Here is a 20,444-nt window from a genome sequence, read left to right on the forward strand (position 1 = left end):
CACGAAAGTGCAGTTGGGGATTCAGCTTTGGTAACTGCGTCTGTAGAATGTATTTTGTCACAACAGTCTGGTTCAGTAGTGAAAGATTCAGGTTTCGTACCCACAGCTGTTAACAAAAATGAGCCAGTCTCTAGCCCTTTCTATAGTAATGCCGAATATGGCACAATGACTTTTTAAAAAGCATTCTGAAGATGTTATCAGAACACAATGAAGAACAGGGTAGAAAATTTGAAGAACGTGGCAGAAGAGATTGAAGGAAGTGGGGGAAGAGATTATGAACTTCAAGGTAAGTAGTTAAACCTTGTAATAAATATCTAATGTCGAGAGTAGAACACATTCAAACGACCGAAATCTTACAGAGCAATGTGCATCATTTAAGGTTAAAGAAAGAACTACCTTAGAACCGTTAAATACAGTTTCCAAACAGGTAGATGAACTTTCTGTAACCGTGTCCCACCTGTCTAGCAATGCGGACAAAAATTCTGATATTACACAGGCTGTTCCGTTTGCCGATTCGAAAGAATATCTTTCACTTCAACTTTTCGAACAGAGACAGATGACCATTAATCAACAGCACATGCCTGACCTAAATAAACTGAATGACCATTTCAAATATTAAATGGTAAACTAGCCACAGGTATGACGGTAGCGCTTTAACTCTTCTACAGTTTCTGATTCGTGGCATGTAGGTGAACTACAGTGCTTTACGCAGACAAAACAGTGCTGATGCCTCACGTAGCGCGAAAAATAAGTTGCCCTCTCATCATAATGACTCATTCGATTACAAACATTTTCTTACAGTTCGGAAGTTTAGGGTTATCGAAATTCTTCCAATGATATGCAGCCCAGATAGCAAAACAATTCTAATATTGTTTTCCACATTATTGTCAGTGGGTCATAAAATTGAATATTGGCTATTTAGAATCTGAACCAGCCACAAGAATGAGGGAAATAGCACAAGACTGCCAAACGGAAGATGAATTTTATCACCCATTCCTGTCTGAATACTGGTCTGAAGCAATATAAGTCAGAGTGATAAACAGCGTCATTGTGCTATAGAGTTTTGATCAGTTGTACTTTTCCAGCTCGGCAGACTATTTTCAGCACTTGATACACAAAAATCCTTTTTTATCAAATCCGTACAGTCCCTCTGAATTAATAAGAATTTGATTGGCTAATGTGCCGGCACGCTTGAGACACATAGTTTTGACAGGACGCTATGAAGATGACATCGAGGCTTTTCAAAACTTGATGGTGAGTAAATTGACTCGGGAAATAAAAACAGAGACACCAGCAGACATAATTTCCAACCAAAACGCAACAAATTCATCAGTTTCTCCCGGCGTATTTCTTGTTCGAACAGTCCACGGATGTACTGGCGGTCCATAGTGTCCAACGGGCACAATATTTCGACAATCATACATGTACGTCGCAAAGCATTTTGCAGTTTGCACGCTGTTAGCGATAAGGCTGTTGTACGCATAACATCGTTCCTTGTTAATGGCCAGTCTCCAGATAACCATGAAAGAAAGCAAGTGAACAGGGGAAATACAGTTAGATCTGATGTCACTGCTAAGATTGATGCTCATATTCGGTCTTTCCGAACCCACCAGTCACACTACAGTGGTGAAAGTACTGTATATTTGGATTCAAATTTGAATGTGAAAAGGATACACGACTTGTTTTATGGCAAAAACCCAAAATTGACAGTGGATCATGAATATTATGTCAAATACTTCAATGAAAATTTTCATTAAAGATTCGGTCGCACACAAGTAGATGCATGCTCCATGTGTGAGGAGCTTCTAGCCAAAATTAAATCTCCGTTCCTGAATGTAGTTGCAAAACGAGTGGCTGTCGCGGAATTGACGAATCATAAGCGACGAGCATCAACGTTTTGTAAAAAACAACAAGAGGTGATAAAACTGTGTGATGAAAGCAGTGATGTAGGGCCCTTGTGTTTGATTACATTCTAAATGTTCCCCTTCTTTATCTGTGGCATTTTGTATGTGGAATAGATAACCCGAAAGAAAGCATAGATTTACTGCTACCATGAAGGACAAGGCAATCGTGGTCCCAATGATGTGTTTACATTTCTCAGTGACTACATAAGTGGACTACCTGACTCAATGAAAGAACGACATGTGTTCAGTGATTCTTGTGGCGGGCAAAATAAAAACAACACTGTTATACGGTAACTGATGTATCTCGCAATGATTTGGAAATTTCAAATAATTGAGAATTATTTTCCTGTTCGAGGTCACTCCTTCCTCCCCTGTAATAGGGATTTTGCCGTAATGAAGACAGTCATACAACAACAAGATAAAATCTACTTCGCCAAACAGTACGTTGAAATGATAGTTAATTCAAGAAAACGCTGATTTCTTTTCAAGTCAAGATTATTTAACATAAAGGTATTACTGACTTTAAGGAATTGCGGCCACACCACTTTAAAAAAACCTTCATGTGCCCCAAATCGTCAAGCAAAGGAAAGATTTTCGCTTACGAAACTTCTGCATTTGACGTATAAGCATCAGAATCCAGAGTATATCGTCTATTCTGAATGGATAGATAGACTGCTTCGCAATACATACAGGCATTTTGAAGGAAAATAAATACCTGATTATCCCAGAACTGTCGAATACAACAATAACATTCCTATAAATAGGAAGAAACTGCAAGATCATAATAAAAATAATGAAGTTCGTAGCATTAGAGTATCAAGAGGTTTTTAAGAACATTCTTCAGGACCTCACAGGTAATAATGATTTCCAGTCTGATGCAGAAGATTAGGACTTCCAAGAAGACAACGTAGTACAATCTGATGAAGAAGATTAAAAAGTGTTAAAGAATATGGTTAATTAAAATTTTTATTTTGTAACACAGTACATTGTTGTTCTTAAAATGTTTTACTAAATAAACATCAATGTTTTCAAATGGTCAGTAACATAAAAAATAAATAGCTATGTAAATACACGTTACTGTGACATTACTTGCGAACTCCCCACAAGAGGATCATTTATTGGAAAAGGGACGAATGTCCACCAACTTTCAAAGAGGATAGCTTCAAAAATATTTATCGAATGCACTGGAACGACTCATCACTGTGTACAGATAACAACTGTAGGAATGATACTGTAAGAGTTAACAACTTTTTTTTTTGTTTTCTCTAAACAGAGGTGATTGGACTCTCTTCCTTTTTCCAATCAGTGGTCCAGCCCGATAGGTGAGTTGTCAGTGTGACGGATTGCCGTCCTACGGGCCCGGGTTCGATTCCCGGCTGGGTCGGGAATTTTCTCCGCTCAAGGACTGGGTGTTGTGGTGTCTTCATCATTTTTCATACCCATCGGGCGAGCTGGTCGCCCAATATGGCGCCGAAAGTAATAATACCTGCACCAAGGCGGCCGGACCTGCCCCGCAAGGGGCCTCCCGGCCAATGACGTCAGACGCTCATTTCCATTTTCCAATCAGTGACTGAGATACAGTATTAAACAATCGCCATTTGAGAGATCAGTCGTAGAACTGTGGCAATGTCAGAGACAGAAGCTAAGGTTGTGGATTTTGGAACCTAAGAAGTTGTGGCAGAAATGGTGATTCCTACAGATACCAGTATAATGAAAGACATAACAATAATTGGGGTGACAGATGATAACCTTAATTGAAATCCAGAAACTTGAGACACTGGTGTCAGATCACCTGACTATCATTACAGTCCAAGATAAGATGATTTACTGATGTTAAGGTGAAAGCGGAAGTCGATGGCAAATTGGTCTATTATGATGAAAGAAATAATCAGGAGATTCTTCTGAGTAGAAACTTTAGTGTGGAACGACGCTCTGAAGAAAACGAAGTCGGATCATCTAATTCACATGAAAATGCTAGACATGAAGGGCGGTCACAATAACGACAATAGCACACACGGCTGGTTTGTAGACACAGGGAGTCTTTTTACTCCTACTACAAATTTTATACAGTGTGAAACTATTAACAATCGAAATGAGGGAGAGATGTCACGTAAACAGACCATAATCTTTCTAACACTGGGACTGATGAGGTCCAAGTACCGAGCTTGGAAGAAAAGAGTGTTTGTGACTAGGTAATTTATTGCCTGCCTTGGCAAATGACGACAATGAAAATGAAGCAGGTGCGCATCCATCTGAAGTAAGAAACACAACTAAGGACGTGATAGATAGTATTGGTGTCACTTTCTTAGGGAAAAGCATTCATGGTGTGAATCCAGAGAAGAGCCAAACAAATTTAGATCAGTTTGATGATATTAGACAAACTTTGTCTGAAGAGAAAGTAGACAATCAGATCATCTTAATCCATCCTATAGTGCCATTTTCTGTTGGCAAAGTTTCTGTATCAGCTGTACTAGACTATGGTAGTTCTGTTTTGGTTACTAGTGAGGTAGCTTTCAGTAAACGTCATGAATTAACTGTTTGTTCAACATTTCCATCGCAACAAACCAACATGAAAGGTTTGATTACTGGAGAGGTGGAGAGGTTAAGAAACAGACACGTTTAGATTTCGTTAACCAACGGTATCAGTTCTTTGTCAACTTGTTAATTAAGCCACTTCTTACTAGAGTATTGATATTAGGAATTTATTTCATGACTGAAAAGAAGGCTATTCTAAACTTTAATGATGCTAAGGTGAAAGCTGAAGTCGATGGCAAATTAGTATATTTGGAATTCGAGGACTGAATTTCGGAGGAAGAAGAAGACTTCACTGTTTGAAATTTTTATCTTCGTCAAAATCATAATCTTCCACTGAAGCTATTCGACATATATAAAGCACTTCTCAGAAAGTAGAACAGTGTTTCTGTTGTGTCTAGACAAGACAGCCTAGACACAATGAGAGGAAGCCGAAAGGCACGCGCTTAAACTCACGCAGGCGGGCGTGAGGTCTGAAACAGGATACGTAATGAATGCCATAAAGAAAAGTACGTAGCTTCTGGAATACTTAACTTTAATCCATAATTGTATAACATCGCTCTTGTACAGATATAATCTCCATTTCAATATAACTTGGTGATGGCGCCTTGCTAGGTCGTAGCAAATGAATTAGCTGAAGGCTATGCTAACTATAGTCTCGGCAAATGAGAGCTTATTTGTCAGTGAACTGTTGCTAGCTACGTTGGCTGTACAACTGGGGCGAGTGCTAGTAAGTCTCTCTAGACCTGCTGTGTGGTGGCGCTCGGTCTGCTATCACTGACAGTGGCGACACGTGGGTCCGACGTATACTAACGGACCGCGGCTGATTTAAAAGCTACCACCTAGCAAGTGTGGTGTCTGGCGGTGACACCACAATTTCGATATCTCTGAAATTATATATGATAACGTAGACAATGTAGAGGATGCTTCTAAAGTAGACAGGCAAGAGTTATTCGATATTTTACAATCACATTCTGAAGTCTTTGTCGACAAACCTGCTACCATACGAAATTTTCTGTGTGAATTTAAACTCAATGGACATATGGAGGCTTTTATTCGATTGGTACACAGCAAAAGAGTAAAGAATGGGAGCCAGTCCACATTAGCTCAAGGTGTCACTGAGCCTACACAGGTAGAGAATCCATCTCTCTACGATGGATACATCAGCTGGCCACTGATGCTTTCTCAAGCTGGATGTTACTATTCCTTCTTTTAATTTCGTGGTGGGCTCGACTTCTTCTACTGTACTACTCTGACAGTAGGTGTGAATAACTGTCTCCTACTGTCCTAGTGTAAGTACAGTGAAGTAAGTTTTGAGACTGGTTGACATTCCACTTCAAGTTTTATTTTATTAACTTGTCATAAATGTAACATGCTACGATCTTTTGGCAATTTCTGAATGATGTTACAGAATTCTACTGTATTGATACCATTCTGAAATGTTTGCAAATAGTTTAACGAATCTAATAGCACTCAGCTATTGACTGCTTACAATACTGAGAAATGACTTTTCAGGTTCAAATGATTATGTATATTGTGAGAAACAGGACACAGTATAAAGAATTACGGAGGAAGAGTACTGCATGACATTTATGTAATAAATACTGAGACTGGAGGTAAGAAGTAATGTGCTTATGATGAACCTGTATTTTTGTGATGAAGTAAGTTGATACTATGCAATAATGTGAATTATGTAAATTTAAGCTGAACAACAATGAAAGAAAAATATATATTGAATTATGATGTGTGTCTAAGTGAAGAGTTGTTTTTAAGAACATATATCTCAGAAGCAAGTGAGGAGTAGAAGATGATATTACTTCATACATAATGATCTATGCAGATTTTTTATGGATTATTAATTCAAGAAGACAATGAGGGTTAACGGAAGACTTTTGTCCCAGTAAGAATATATGTGGTATAATATTAACTTTACAGTTTTCAGCAGTAGAAACAAGAAACAAATTATATTTAACATGAATATTTTTGTTGAAAACTACACTATGTATGTATTATATTTAACAGAATAATTTTCATTAAGAATTATGCTCTGTATGTATGTCTTTACGAGGAATCCACTCAACAAATAATAGAGCTATTTTGTGGTTAGTACCTGATCTTCGAATTTTCAGATCTTACAGCTTATTAATGAAAATATAATGAAAATGTTACTACTTTATCACCAAGAAAGACAACAGTTTTGTAGTTTTAATGGTACCAGTGTATTTGGCAAATTCTGAAATGATGGTACACCTAAGATTTTTGATCCAATAGTGTAAGATGTCGACTCAGTCGTGACTGACATTAATTGCACACTAATAAGTTTTTCTGTTCTAAGTGTATGTACACAATAATTAACTGTTTTGGTGAGCACCAAACTTATTGCTGATGTTATTGTACATGAGATATGTGGCAGACGCCATTCAGGCTATAGAGAGATAAATGAACCTAGCTTAAGAAATTGGATCCAAGTCTTTTCATTTATGTGACATTCTCTGAAAATGAAGATGATGATTAACTGTTTACTTGTTTAAGCAGTTGGTTGAAATGACACCAGAACATAACTGACAAGCCTTATATGCAATTTATATTATGCCATGTAATAAGATAATCATTTCTACTCTAGTTATACCAGATTTTTGAATACAACACATGTACAGGAAACTACAATATTTTCCAGAAGAAATCATTTAGTCGATAAAATAAATCTAATTAGTTATCTAATTCCTTTGTCAATTTTTATCATGTATTTTGAACACATATGGGAGGTGACTTGGTTAACACACACACACACACACACACACACACACACACTCACACACACACACACACACACACACACACACACACACACAATCACACACACAAGAAGTTTAATAGAAGGATTATACTAGATGGATTCATGCGATTTGCAGTGAAGCTGGGTGACACAGCATGTTGAAGCTTATGAAAGATGGACCAATGAAAACATTGCTCATTGTGGCAGTTCTACAGTAATGATTGTACCTCTTCCGATTCTGGGTTGTCAGTAGAGGTTGTGACAATATACATCATCCTTCATGAGTCTGCATGGATAAGACCTTATTTTGAGCTGTATGGGTTTTCAGTGGAGAAACTGAAGGCAAAGTACTATGTTCCCTGAGTCTGCCCCAGGTATGTGCTCATGCCACCATGCAGGTTTAACTGTGATAAGTGTGTGTAGACAGAACAGTGATGCGCATGGCATTTTGCTGTGACATTATTTCCTCGCATTGCATAAGATTGTCCTTACAAGTTTTCTAAATAATTCTGAACTGGCAGTGGTAAGCAGTTTAGTACCATATTGTAAATGTGTGTATCATTCTTGCTTTATTTAAACTTACAAGAATATTCACTTATCTTTATAAGATCTTCTTAATTATTTGAACAAACAACTGTAACTGCTTTGTAAGGTTTTGTAGCATGTTGCATGAACTGTGTGTATCTTTCCTACTGCTTTTCAGTTGACAGGATTTCTTACTTGCCCTTGGAAGTTTTTCTTTTAAACGTTTATACCGCTATATGTGATGACTTTCTAATGCTTTGTACCATACTGTAAAACTTATGAATTTATGCCGCTGCATATCACTAAACTAGATATTGATTTACCACAGCAAGCATCTTGTTATGCCATGTCTTCTCTGTCATCGCAAATGTGTAAAATGATTTATTATTTATTATAATTATATCATTATTATTACTATTACTATTATGATTTATTATAATTATATTTATTATAATTATATTTTATAAGAAGAACTGCACCACAAGATGATTTATTATTCATTTGCCTGTTTGTACTCTTACTTGTTTTTCAACTTAGTTATCATATTTGTATCACTTGGTACCTGTTCACTGATATTTTGTATACATTATCACTTTGTAACCACACGTTTTGTACTAGGCCTTTCTGATTGTTTCTTTTAGAGGTCTTTTTGAATGCGTCTTCCTATGTTATGACCAGAAACCGCTCTGCCATATTCTTGTTTATACTCAGATCCACGAACGATGCCGGTTCATGCATGTGGAGGCACGGATTGCGTTGTTAAGATTCCAGGCAACAAGTGCAGTAGGCGCATGCGCGTCCTTTCCACATAAAGATTGCATACATCTGGAAAATTATGTCCTGCACTTGCTTACACATAATTCATCACTTACCACTACAATCAGCGATGACAACTCGCTACAAACGGAATCGAAATTTTGCTTAAGTTCGAATCTGATAAATGTCCTCGAATTCTGTAATATCGACACACATCTCTAAGATTGTGTTTGAGATCAGAGATGTTGTCAAAGAAATTACTTTATTACAATAGAATAGTAATCAATGTGTGTTAGACAGTCTGACGCTGTACTTCGCTTGAAAACGATGGAAGCTGACCATGAAGGGGACGCAGCATTATTCAAAACGGGATTTTATAGTAATATGTTTTGAGGAAACTTATCGAGCAAATGATATTATACTAATGGAAGAATGATAAAAGCCAACTTTCAATGTAATTCAGTCTTTCTGTATGTGTAACTTTTTAGTTTCTTATTGTTAGAACATTGTGCATGGTTGAAGTTTGCTGCAGAAATTTTATAATGCAACATGTGGTGTTGTCTTACAGAAGAAACAGTTGTCAAGGAAGGCAGTTCTGTATATAGAGTTATTGAGAAATATTTCTGGGTTGTCTTACAGAAGAAACAGTTGTCAAGGAAGGCAGTTCTATATAGGAGATTTATTGAGAAATATTTTTGGTTACTTCTCTAAGTGTGTGAAATGTATGAAATGCTATATTGTCATGGCTTAATGAAGCATAGCTAAACTAGGACTTTTTGTTCTCATTTATCAGTCATCAAGATTAGTTCCCCAGTTTCATTCGTTACTTTTATGACTATATATACATACTATTGCACTGCACATCACGATTGTGCACTGAGAAGCATTTTTATGAAAATTGCTAAGATACCATCTTGCATTGTACATTGCAAGTACGACAAATGAATTTTGATTTTTAATAGTCGCATCTTTATTCCTAATAACGACAAGCTGCAAAACAAATGAGAGCCCCATGCGCACAAATAGTCCAATAAATTTTATTATGACCAAAGTTCTTGTTCACTATAAGGCACACCGATTGTCGGAGTGTGTTTGTAGAGATAATATATAAGCAAATCACAGGCTAAAATCCAGTGGAAGATTTCAGTAAAGTAATACGTTGTGAATTTTCAAGCAGTTTTTATCAGAAAGTCAGATGCGTTAGTTTTTATGTCCATTTGCTGTGTAATTACAGTAACAGTTCTGATACAGTGATTGTTACCAAGACTGAAAACAAAGATTAGTAATATGCAAGGCCAACATTTGTACCTGAGTAGTTTTGTTGTGAAATCAGATGGCATATGTAAATGAAATAGAAAACAGACTGCTTTCTCGCAGACGAGTTGTTTGATGTAGCGGCTACTCGCGATTTCGCATCGTGTAGCGTGAGCTCCACGCATTCCCGCTCAAAATTAAATTTTCACGTAGTGCTGCTGACATGCACCGATATTTACATATTGCTATATCAAAATAAGTTTACACATTTCCGAAATACCAACTCGACATCTATAAACACGAATTTATAAACAAGAAACTTTCAGCTTGAATATTCCGCAGACTGGACATGGGAGTAATATGATGAATTACAGACCAGCATTATTGTCGTCGATTGGCAGCAGGGTTTTCGTACGTACACTTCATTCAAAAATTATCACTTGCCTTGACAAAAATAGTCTGTTGACACACAGTCAGCACAGATTCGGAAAATGTCATTCTTGTGAAAAACAACTAACTCTTTACTCTCGCGAAGTAATAAGTGGTATGGATCTCAAATTGATTCTATATTTGTCGATTTCATAAGGGCTTTTACTACCATTTCTCACAAGCTGCTTCTAATCGTATTATGTATCTGTGGGTTCTTGCCTCAGTTGTGCGGCTGGGTTCATAATTTCTTGTCAGAGAGGCCACAGTTCGTAGTAGTTGACCGAAGGTATTCGAGTAAAAGAGAAGTGACATCTGGCGACCCCTAAGGACTCTTTACGTGCTCTCCGCTGTTTCTAATGTACTCTGATGGAAAAATAGCTACACCAATAAATAATTAATACAGAGTAATGAAAATTCGGGAATTCATTTGTTTAAGTAACATATTTGAGTTATTGGCATTGCAAGATCACAGGTTAATGTAAGTGCGATGTAAACCACTGCAAATGTGAAATGCTGGTACATTAATAACCGGTGTAACTTCCAAAATGTTGATTGCAAGCTAGCAAACGTGCATGCACTGGGTCGTGCTAACACAGGATATCAGTATGTGGGATGGAGTTCTGTGCCTGTTGCACTTGTACAGTCAATACAAGCACGCTTAATAATGGCTATGGATGATGCAGGAGTCGTACCCCGATGACATCACTATGTACTGCACTGGACACAGATCTGGTGATTGAGCAGTCAAAGTTAACATATCAACACTCTGTAGAGTATTTACTGATAAAAACAGGCATATGTTTTAAGACCCCCCCCCCATGAACCATGGACCTTGCCGTTGGTGGGGAGGCTTGCATGCCTCAGCGATACAGATTGCCGTACCGTAGGTGCAACCACAACGGAGGGGTATCTGTTGAGAGGCCAGACAAACGTGTGGTTCCTGAAGAGGGGCAGCAGCCTTTTCAGTAGTTGCAAGGGCAACAGTCTGGATGATTGACTGATCTGGCCTTGTAACAATAACCAAAACGGCCTTGCTGTGCTGGTACTGTGAACGGCTGAAAGCAAGGGGAAACTACAGCCGTAATTTTTCCCGAGGGCATGCAGCTTTACTGTATGATTACATGATGATGGCGTCCTCTTGGGTAAAATATTCCGGAGGTAAAATAGTCCCCCATTCGGATCTCCGGACGGGGACTACTCAAGAGGAGAAAGAAAACTGGCGTTCTGCGGATTGGAGCGTGGAATGTCAGATCCTTTAATTGGGCAGGTAGGTTAGAAAATTTAAAAAGGGAAATGGATAGGTTGAAGTTAGATATAGAGGGAATTAGTGAAGTTCGGTGGCAGGAGGAACAAGACTTCTGGTCAGGTGACTACAGGGTTATAAACACAAAATCAAATAGGGGTAATGCAGGAGTAGGTTTAATAATAAATAGGAAAATAGGAATGCGGGTAAGCTACTACAAACAGCATAGTGAACGCATTATTGTGGCCAAGATAGATACGAAGCCCACATCTACTACAGTAGTACAAGTTTATATGTCAACTAGCTCTGCAGATGACGAAGAAATTGAAGAAATGTATGATGAAATAAAAGAAATTATTCAGATTGTGAAGGGAGACGAAAATTTAATAGTCATGGGTGACTGGAATTCGGTAGTAGGAAAAGGGAGAGAAGGAAACATAGTAGGTGAATATGGATTGGGGGACAGAAATGAAAGAGGAAGCCGCCTGGTAGAATTTTGCACAGAGCACAACATAATCATAGCTAACTCTTGGTTTAAGAATCATGAAAGAAGGTTGTATACATGGAAGAACCCTGGAGATACTAAAAGATATCAGATATATTATATAATGGTAAGACGGAGATTTAGGAACCAGGTTTTAAATTGTAAGACATTTCCAGGGGCAGATGTGGACTCTGACCACAATCTATTGGTTATGACCTGTAGATTAAAACTGAAGAAACTGCAAAAAGGTGGGAATTTAAGGAGATGGGACCTGGATAAACTAAAAGAACCAGAGGTTGTACAGAGATTCAGGGAGAGCATAAGGGAGCAATTGACAGGAATGGGGGAAATAAATACAGTAGAAGAAGAATGGGTACCTTTGAGGGATGAAGTAGTGAAGGCAGCAGAGGATCAAGTAGGTAAAAAGACGAGGGCTAGTAGAAATCCTTGGGTAACAGAAGAAATATTGAATTTGATTGATGCAAGGAGAAAATATAAAAACGCAGTAAGTGAAACAGGCAAAAAGGAATACAAACGTCTCAAAAATGAGATCGACAGGAAGTGCAAAATGGCTAAGCAGGGATGGCTAGAGGACAAATGTAAGGATGTAGAGGCCTATCTCACTAGGGGTGAGATAGATACCGCCTACAGGAAAATTAAAGAGACCTTTGGAGAGAGGAGAAACACTTGTATGAATATCAAGAGCTCAGATGTAAACCCAGTTCTAAGCAAAGAAGGGAAAGCAGAAAGGTGGAAGGAGTATATAAAGGGTCTATACAAGGGCGATGTACTTGAGGACAATATTATGGAAATGGAAGAGGATGTAGATGAAGATGAAATGGGAGATACGATACTGCGTGAAGAGTTTGACAGAGCACTGAAAGACCTGAGTCGAAACAAGGCCCCCGGAGTAGACAATATTCCATTGGAACTACTGACGGCCGTGGGAGAGCCAGTCCTGACAAAACTCTACCATCTGGTGAGCAAGATGTATGAAACAGTCGAAATACCCTCAGACTTCAAGAAGAATATAATAATTCCAATCCCAAAGAAAGCAGGTGTTGACAGATGTGAAAATTACCGAACTATCAGCTTAATAAGTCACAGCTGCAAAATACTAACACGAATTCTTAACAGACGAATGGAAAAACTAGTAGAAGCCAACCTCGGGGAAGATCAGTTTGGATTCCGTAGAAACACTGGAACACGTGAGGCAATACTGACCTTACGACTTATCTTAGAAGAAAGATTAAGGAAAGGCAAACCTACGTTTCTAGCATTTGTAGACTTAGAGAAAGCTTTTGACAATGTTGACTGGAATACTCTCTTTCAAGTTCTAAAGGTGGCAGGGGTAAAATACAGGGAGCGAAATGCTATTTACAATTTGTACAGAAACCAGATGGCAGTTATAAGAGTCGAGGGACATGAAAGGGAAGCAGTGGTTGGGAAGGGAGTAAGACAGGGTTGTAGCCTCTCCCCGATGTTGTTCAATCTGTATATTGAGCAAGCAGTAAAGGATACAAAAGAAAAATTCGGAGTAGGTATTTCAATTCATGGAGAAGAAATAAAAACTTTGAGGTTCGCCGATGACATTGTAATTCTGTCAGAGACAGCAAAGGACTTGGAAGAGCAGTTGAATGGAATGGACAGTGTCTTGAAAGTAGGATATAAGATGAACATCAACAAAAGCAAAACAAGGATAATGGAATGTAGTCTAATTAAGTCAGGTGATGCTGAGGGAATTAGATTAGGAAATGAGGCACTTAAAGTAGTAAAGGAGTTTTGCTATTTGGGGAGCAAAATAACTGATGATGGTCGAAGTAGAGAGGATATAAAATGTAGGCTGGCAATGGCAACGAAAGCGTTTCTGAAGAAGAGAAATTTGTTAACATCCAGTATTGATTTAAGTGTCAGGAAGTCATTTCTGAAAGTATTCGTATGGAGTGTAGCCATGTATGGAAGTGAAACATGGACGATAAATAGTTTGGACAAGAAGAGAATAGAAGCTTTCGAAATGTGGTGCTACAGAAGAATGCTGAAGATTAGATGGGTAGATCACATAACTAATGAGGAAGTATTGAATAGGATTGGGGAGAAGAGACGTTTGTGGCACAACTTGACCAGAAGAAGGGATCGGTTGGTAGGACATGTTCTGAGGCATCAAGGGATCACCAATTTAGTATTGGAGGGCAGCGTGGAGGGTAAAAATCGTAGAGGGAGACCAAGAGATGAATACACTAAGCAGATTCAGAAGGATCTAGGTTGCAGTAGGTACTGGGAGATGAAAAAGCTTGCACAGGATAGAGTAGCATGGAGAGCTGCATCAAACCAGTCTCAGGACTGAAGACCACAACAACAACATGTTTTAAGAAGTTATTTTATTTAGCCAGTCAGTTTCAGCATCTCAATAACTCCATCTTCAGGCCCCTGCACATTAAAAACGACCATACATGCAGTGTATATCAAGGTATACCACAGATGACTTAACTGAAATGAAGTGTTAAAATAAAAGTATGTAAAACCTACAAAATGCAATTTTTATTATAAAGACAGGTTCCTTGAACATACAGCGCAACAAATCAGAATATGCACACATACTGGATAACATTAAACTTATTTTACCATTACAGAATTACAACACATCATGCCAAACATTACAAGAAACCAAACACATATAATATACAATCACAAGCACAAAGGATAATTTCTTTCTATGTTTTTCATTTTTATATACATCAGGTATTTGATTTTTATACATATTTTTGATTTTATTATGTACCTTTTAACATGAAAACCTACATAATACTTACAAATGAGGAACACCAATCCTCATTCAAAATAAAATGTTGCGATATAACCTATGAAACACACAATAGTGTGCGTATCTGTCGTCTAAGTAGTATCACTACCGGTGATATAACAGAATTAGTTGTCAAGACACCAAAAACGCAACCAGACGCAAAATCAAACTGCCGACAAAATGTAAGGCTGAGAGGCACCCACATGCCTTGCTCTTACTGTGGTATCAGGAATAAAACACATAAAAAATGTACACAGTTTAAAATACAAATACATTATTCCCTGTCTTGCGAGTCACACGGAATCATTTCATTCTGTGATCTTCTTGGGGTCAAAAAGTTGCTGATAGTTTTCCTGGAAACACTGTCTCGGTGCCAAAGCTCTCCCATGGTTACCCGGACGAGAGTCTTTAGGTCACTCGGATCGGCATTTGGAACACAAACTGAACAGTAAAGTGTATCTCACATTAAACACAAAAATGTCATAGTCACTCTCAGAGTACCATCCACACGAATCTGGTCATCCAGAAATGGTCCTGCAACTACTATTATCCAAGGTCCTGCCCTTTCAGATCATGGTGTAATTAAGTCTTAAGTTCCAACAAACAGCACTTATTCCCACACCAATTAAAGAAATGTCTCCTACTGCAAATGCAAATGTCATTGTCCCACTTTAGTTTCTTGCATTCATACAATAACTAAAACTAAACCCATCTAGAACCCAAGCGCTACTTGTTGGTCACTCTAAGCTCATTAGCCCAAAACATCGGGAATCCGTACCACCTCTTATCCTAAATGGAACAAATATTAACTTCCTCCCCCAGCAAAGATTTTGGGAGTAATAATAGATGACAATCTAAATTGGACAGAGCACGTATCTGCAGTGTGCAAAAAAAAGCATCAGCATCCCTTCATGTCCTATAAAAATATAAAAAAGTCTTGCCTTTCGATCTGAAAAAGAAATTAGTACAAACGCTTATACTCCCAGTCATTGACTACAGCGATACTATTCTACAAGGCCTCTCTCAGGAAAATTCGCGACGTCTAGAACTGATCATGAATGCCTGCGTCCGATATATCGGTGACGTTCGACTTTTTGATCACATTTCACCAGCATATGCAAAATTGTCCTGGCTGCGTACAGACAAACGCAGAGATTTCCATACACTCTGTCTCATCTAGTGCCTTATAAATGTACACTGTTCCTCATATCTCTCCTCGTCCTTAACGCTCATGTCGGAACAACATGATAGAAACACACGTTCCCATTATAATAAAATCCTCTCCCTTCCACTGCATCACGCAGACACTTTCTCCAAGTCCTTTACAGTAGCGGGAACCCGGCTCTGGAATAACCTCCCTCGTTATGTTAGAGAACTTAAAAACATGTCCGGCTTCAAAAAATAGTTAATGATGTATCTACTTAAGCAACAGTAATGCCTTCCTCTGTACATGAATGCACTTCACCACATTACTTCCCTCTTTCCCCCTCCTAAAAATCTGCCTTCCCCAAAACTCGCTATACTAGTAAACATCTACTTTAACACCAAGATATTAATGTACATCTGCACAAATCTTCATTACTATTGCCAATCTTTCTCGTGTTTTGTCATTATTATTGGATTTTTTTACTGTTATTATTATTGCTTTTATCATAATCTGTATGTATAACACCTGTTGTAAAAATACTGTTGTATTTACTTTATTAGGTCTTAGTCACTGCTCTTTATTCATATTGTCACTAGTTTAAGCTAATTTTCTCATTTAAACTATGGTCATGATGTAACTCTGATGTGTGAAATGCGGCATGTGTGGAACACTGGTCCGATGTAAGAGAGGGCCTGATGGCCCTAATCTGATCAGGTTAAATAAATAAATAAATAAATAAATAATTAGTCACCAAACGACAACTCTTCTCTTTAAGTATACCAAGCGTCCCACATGCAATTTACAAAGCACACTTAACAAGTCACTGCCAAAAGTTTATGGATCCCACCATTCAGTGGTCAAGACAAAACAAAACAATCGTCCTATCTCCTAAAGACAAAATCTTTCCCACCACTCACACTGTGGAAACACCAGTCCTTCACTTTCCAGCTTATTGAGACACACGAGCAGTCATCTTGCTTCACGGCTCCACAGTCCAATACTAGTTATTAGTTGCTGTTAAAAAATGCCCACCGGACTCTGCCACGCATCGTTCATTCTGCCGTCGCGCCGCCGCCGCGTGAGCCGTTGAGCATAAAAAACCACCCACTGTTGCCTCCACGGGGTACTGTCCCCAGTCGTAATGGTGGCACAACTTATGAATGGCAGCCAGTGGTAGGAGCGTGTCGCCCCAGGCCGTTGACCTGTTGTAGCGGGCGCGTGGAGTGTACCTCGAGTGACAGTGGAGTGGGGAACTCAGCAGCTCTATCACCTCTCCCATGGCGACGTCAGCTTGGCCTCCCCCATTTTTATGTAGGTACGGGCGCGTTCTGCATGGGCACCTCAGCGCCACGACACCCAATCAGTCAGACCCTTCCGTGCCTCTCGCAAAATTTCAGACAAAAGCATATTCTTACAGTATTTAAATATCCATTGATTCCATGAATGATCTATTAGATACATTGGTAATAAAAGAATCTTTGTTCTAAAAAACATAAAATCATACACCCTAGTTTTCTACACATACAACATCAACATTTATCCCTTTTCTATATACAGCCCACACTTGTGCTATTGATTGTACCTGTCGTCCCTCATACAAAACATCAAAGTGTTCAAAAAAAGGAATAAGAAACAATCTATACAGCTCATAATTACAATACCAAATAGTAAACTACTTTAATATCCTATCACAGTTAACATATTATAAACTGTTGATTCTAAAACTACAATATACAACACACCTTTGTGCTTGTGACACACTGAAATTAATACCCTTGAATGTGTTCTAACAAAAAATAAGAAACAATCTATACAGCTCACGATTACCTACCACATAAATATAAATAGTAAACTACTGTAACATCCTAACACAATAAACATTTTAGAAACTGATGTCTCTAAATCTACAACATACAATGCATCTTTGTGCTTGTGACAGACAGAAATCTCTTTACATATTTTACTTTTTATTATATATTACAACATTTATAGGACATGTATGTACCATCCACATGACGTCATATGCTGACGAGCCATCGAGGTTCATCCAAATCAAACAATAAAGCACAATAATGTTTTAGTTATGGGTCAGTAGCATCCCCTTTACAGGTTTGTGCACATTGATCACTCTACTCTACGACTCTCACTCAACTGACACTAGATTTTCCTTCTCATTCAATCCATTAATACACCAACAGAATAGGTCTAGAAGTCACCACCACACTCACGACAACACACCATACCTTTGCTCCCTTATACTCAACCACATAACACATGGAGTTGTTTCGGAGATAGCATTCCAGTCTCCGAATTCGTCCTTTCACCTGGCACCTCCCTCCATCGGCTTACCTCTGCATTCGCTTTACCGATTATTTATCCTGCTAAATATCAACTTAGAATTGCGAAATTTCATGTAAGAACAAAAAAATACAGAAATTATTCATCCTACAAAATAACTGTACACATTATTGGTACCGTTTTGATTAGTTATACTGGTACCAGACTTCAACAACAACAAAAAATATTATTTTTGCCATATTGCAAATGTTATGGTAAGAATTAGATTTACACTTATATTACATCTTACGTCAGTATTCCACAACGTTCACCATCTGGATGTCATACTCCCTTTACGTCCTTTCACATTGTGCAATTGTCCTCCTCTCTTGATTCGTATTTCGGCTGTCCGTCCGTTCATTACTCCATCATTGCCTGGTCTTCCTTCGCCATTGGGATCAATCTCGATTGCAGTATACACAGGCCTCTCTGTAACATACATCTAAGACATCTCCACATTATTAATCCTATTCACCTTTATTTACCACTGTTTCATCACGTCGAATCTCCCTTTATTAATCACACTGCTTCACATCGCTTCTCTTCTTAAATATCACCTTTATCAACTACTATTTATCACGTCACTTCTCTCACTATCTACCATCTTTATCCACTCATTACTCATCATGTCGTTTCTGCTTGATCCTTATTCATATGACAACAAATATGTACATACACCACTCTGTCGACTCCTGTTCATGACTCATTCGACCAGTCTATTCCGTCATACTTCCTGACATCCCGCCTGAAAATTCTTATGTTCGATTTGACCCTGCACAACGTTACACACCACAAATAAATAAACTGACTATCTGCCATAACTTGCCTACTTTCGATCTATCCTTAACTTTTCCATAATTTGATGTTAGAAATGTGATGAAGCCCACACGATTGTTTTCCCTTGATCGTCTCATTCAGTACAGCATTTTCACGGACAATGTGAGTCACTCTCCATGGTCCACTATACACAGTAAAGAATTTGCTAGTTAGGAATCTGTGTTTACATGAAAATTAAATGTGTGCCGAGAATATACAAGTTGGGAGAAATGGGACAGCCCAAGTGTTAGAAACTTTCGTGCTAGTGGCCTCTTTCCCTAACACCAGATTCGGAACAACCATACGCAGCACCCCATTATAACTGTCACCACGACAATGACATACTATAGATCAGATGGCATCTAATTTAAAAACTTCGATCACATTACTGATGTTACCTGTAACAACAGTATAAATGTACCCAATGCCATACAGATCACAATGTTGACTTTTTGACATAACGTGTTAAGTAAGTGCAATAGTCAAATCGCACTAATTGAACTGGACTCATTGGCATTATTACATAACATTTTTAGCAACTTTTTTTTTGAGGAAACAGTCCGTTTCTTTAGTGTTCGAAACAAAAATTTGCAGATTTTGCTCTGACAGACCAGCCTAACAGATGCCATTACTGGTGTTTTATTCTCTGGTCATAAGTATGGTATTTGCATTCCTACATATCAGTAGAGTATGTCTGCTACATACACAATTTTCAGTGCCAGCGGCAAGTGTTTTAAGACAACATGCTACGGGCTGATACGTTCGATTAGTTTCTCCTATCCATCTATCCATTATGACAAGAATGAAATGCCAGGATTCCATGCTCTCCTGTCATTCTGATAGTTTCTGCCGTTCCTATCCTCGACACTGTGTGACCTATGAGTCGTGTCTCCGTTCACGATGTTCCTCTCGTTACCCAATTCTTGTAACAAGTGCTGAAATGACGCAGAATCGTCTAAGCCTCTGCCTGCTATCGCTATATCTCTGTGCAATTTCATGGCAAATTCGTTATACAGATCCTAATGAGGTCCCAAGGTTCGTATGGCAGATCCAAATACCTATTTTGACTCAGCATTTCCTGGTAGCACGCCACTGGATCTCTTATACCACCTTCGTTACAATCTGACATCATCAATATGAAAACAAGTGTACGTTTGTACCGACACGAAGTGCCTCCTACATTCTTCTTCCGCATTTATATTTTCCGACCTTCGACCATACCCAGTTGGGTTTGCCACCTGTTTTATCCGACACAACCGTTCTTCTAACTCTCTGAGTTTGTCTTCCTCTTTCTGCCTATTTTCCTTATTTGAATTTATCTCACTCTCCCTCTGCAATCTACCTTGTGGTGTGTCACCTTCACTACTGCACGCTAATTGCAACTGTGCTAGTTCTTCCCTATGTTTCCTACTTATTTCTAATTGCGGCTCTTTAAGCTGTA

At 38.4% G+C, this 20,444-nt stretch overlaps 1 protein-coding gene across 1 annotated transcript in view; it reads left to right on the forward strand.

The window, feature by feature from the left end:
- The first annotated feature begins 207 nt into the window (after positions 1-207).
- Positions 208-20,444, forward strand: part of LOC124805616 — a 103,276-nt gene continuing 83,039 nt past the window's right edge. The window contains exon 1 of the mRNA XM_047266183.1: positions 208-286. Coding sequence (XP_047122139.1) covers positions 208-286 — 79 coding nt within the window. The remainder of the gene's footprint in view (positions 287-20,444) is intronic.

Source organism: Schistocerca piceifrons, chromosome 7 (genome assembly GCF_021461385.2).
Source record: "Schistocerca piceifrons isolate TAMUIC-IGC-003096 chromosome 7, iqSchPice1.1, whole genome shotgun sequence".
NCBI classification, from domain to species: Eukaryota; Metazoa; Arthropoda; class Insecta; order Orthoptera; family Acrididae; genus Schistocerca; species Schistocerca piceifrons.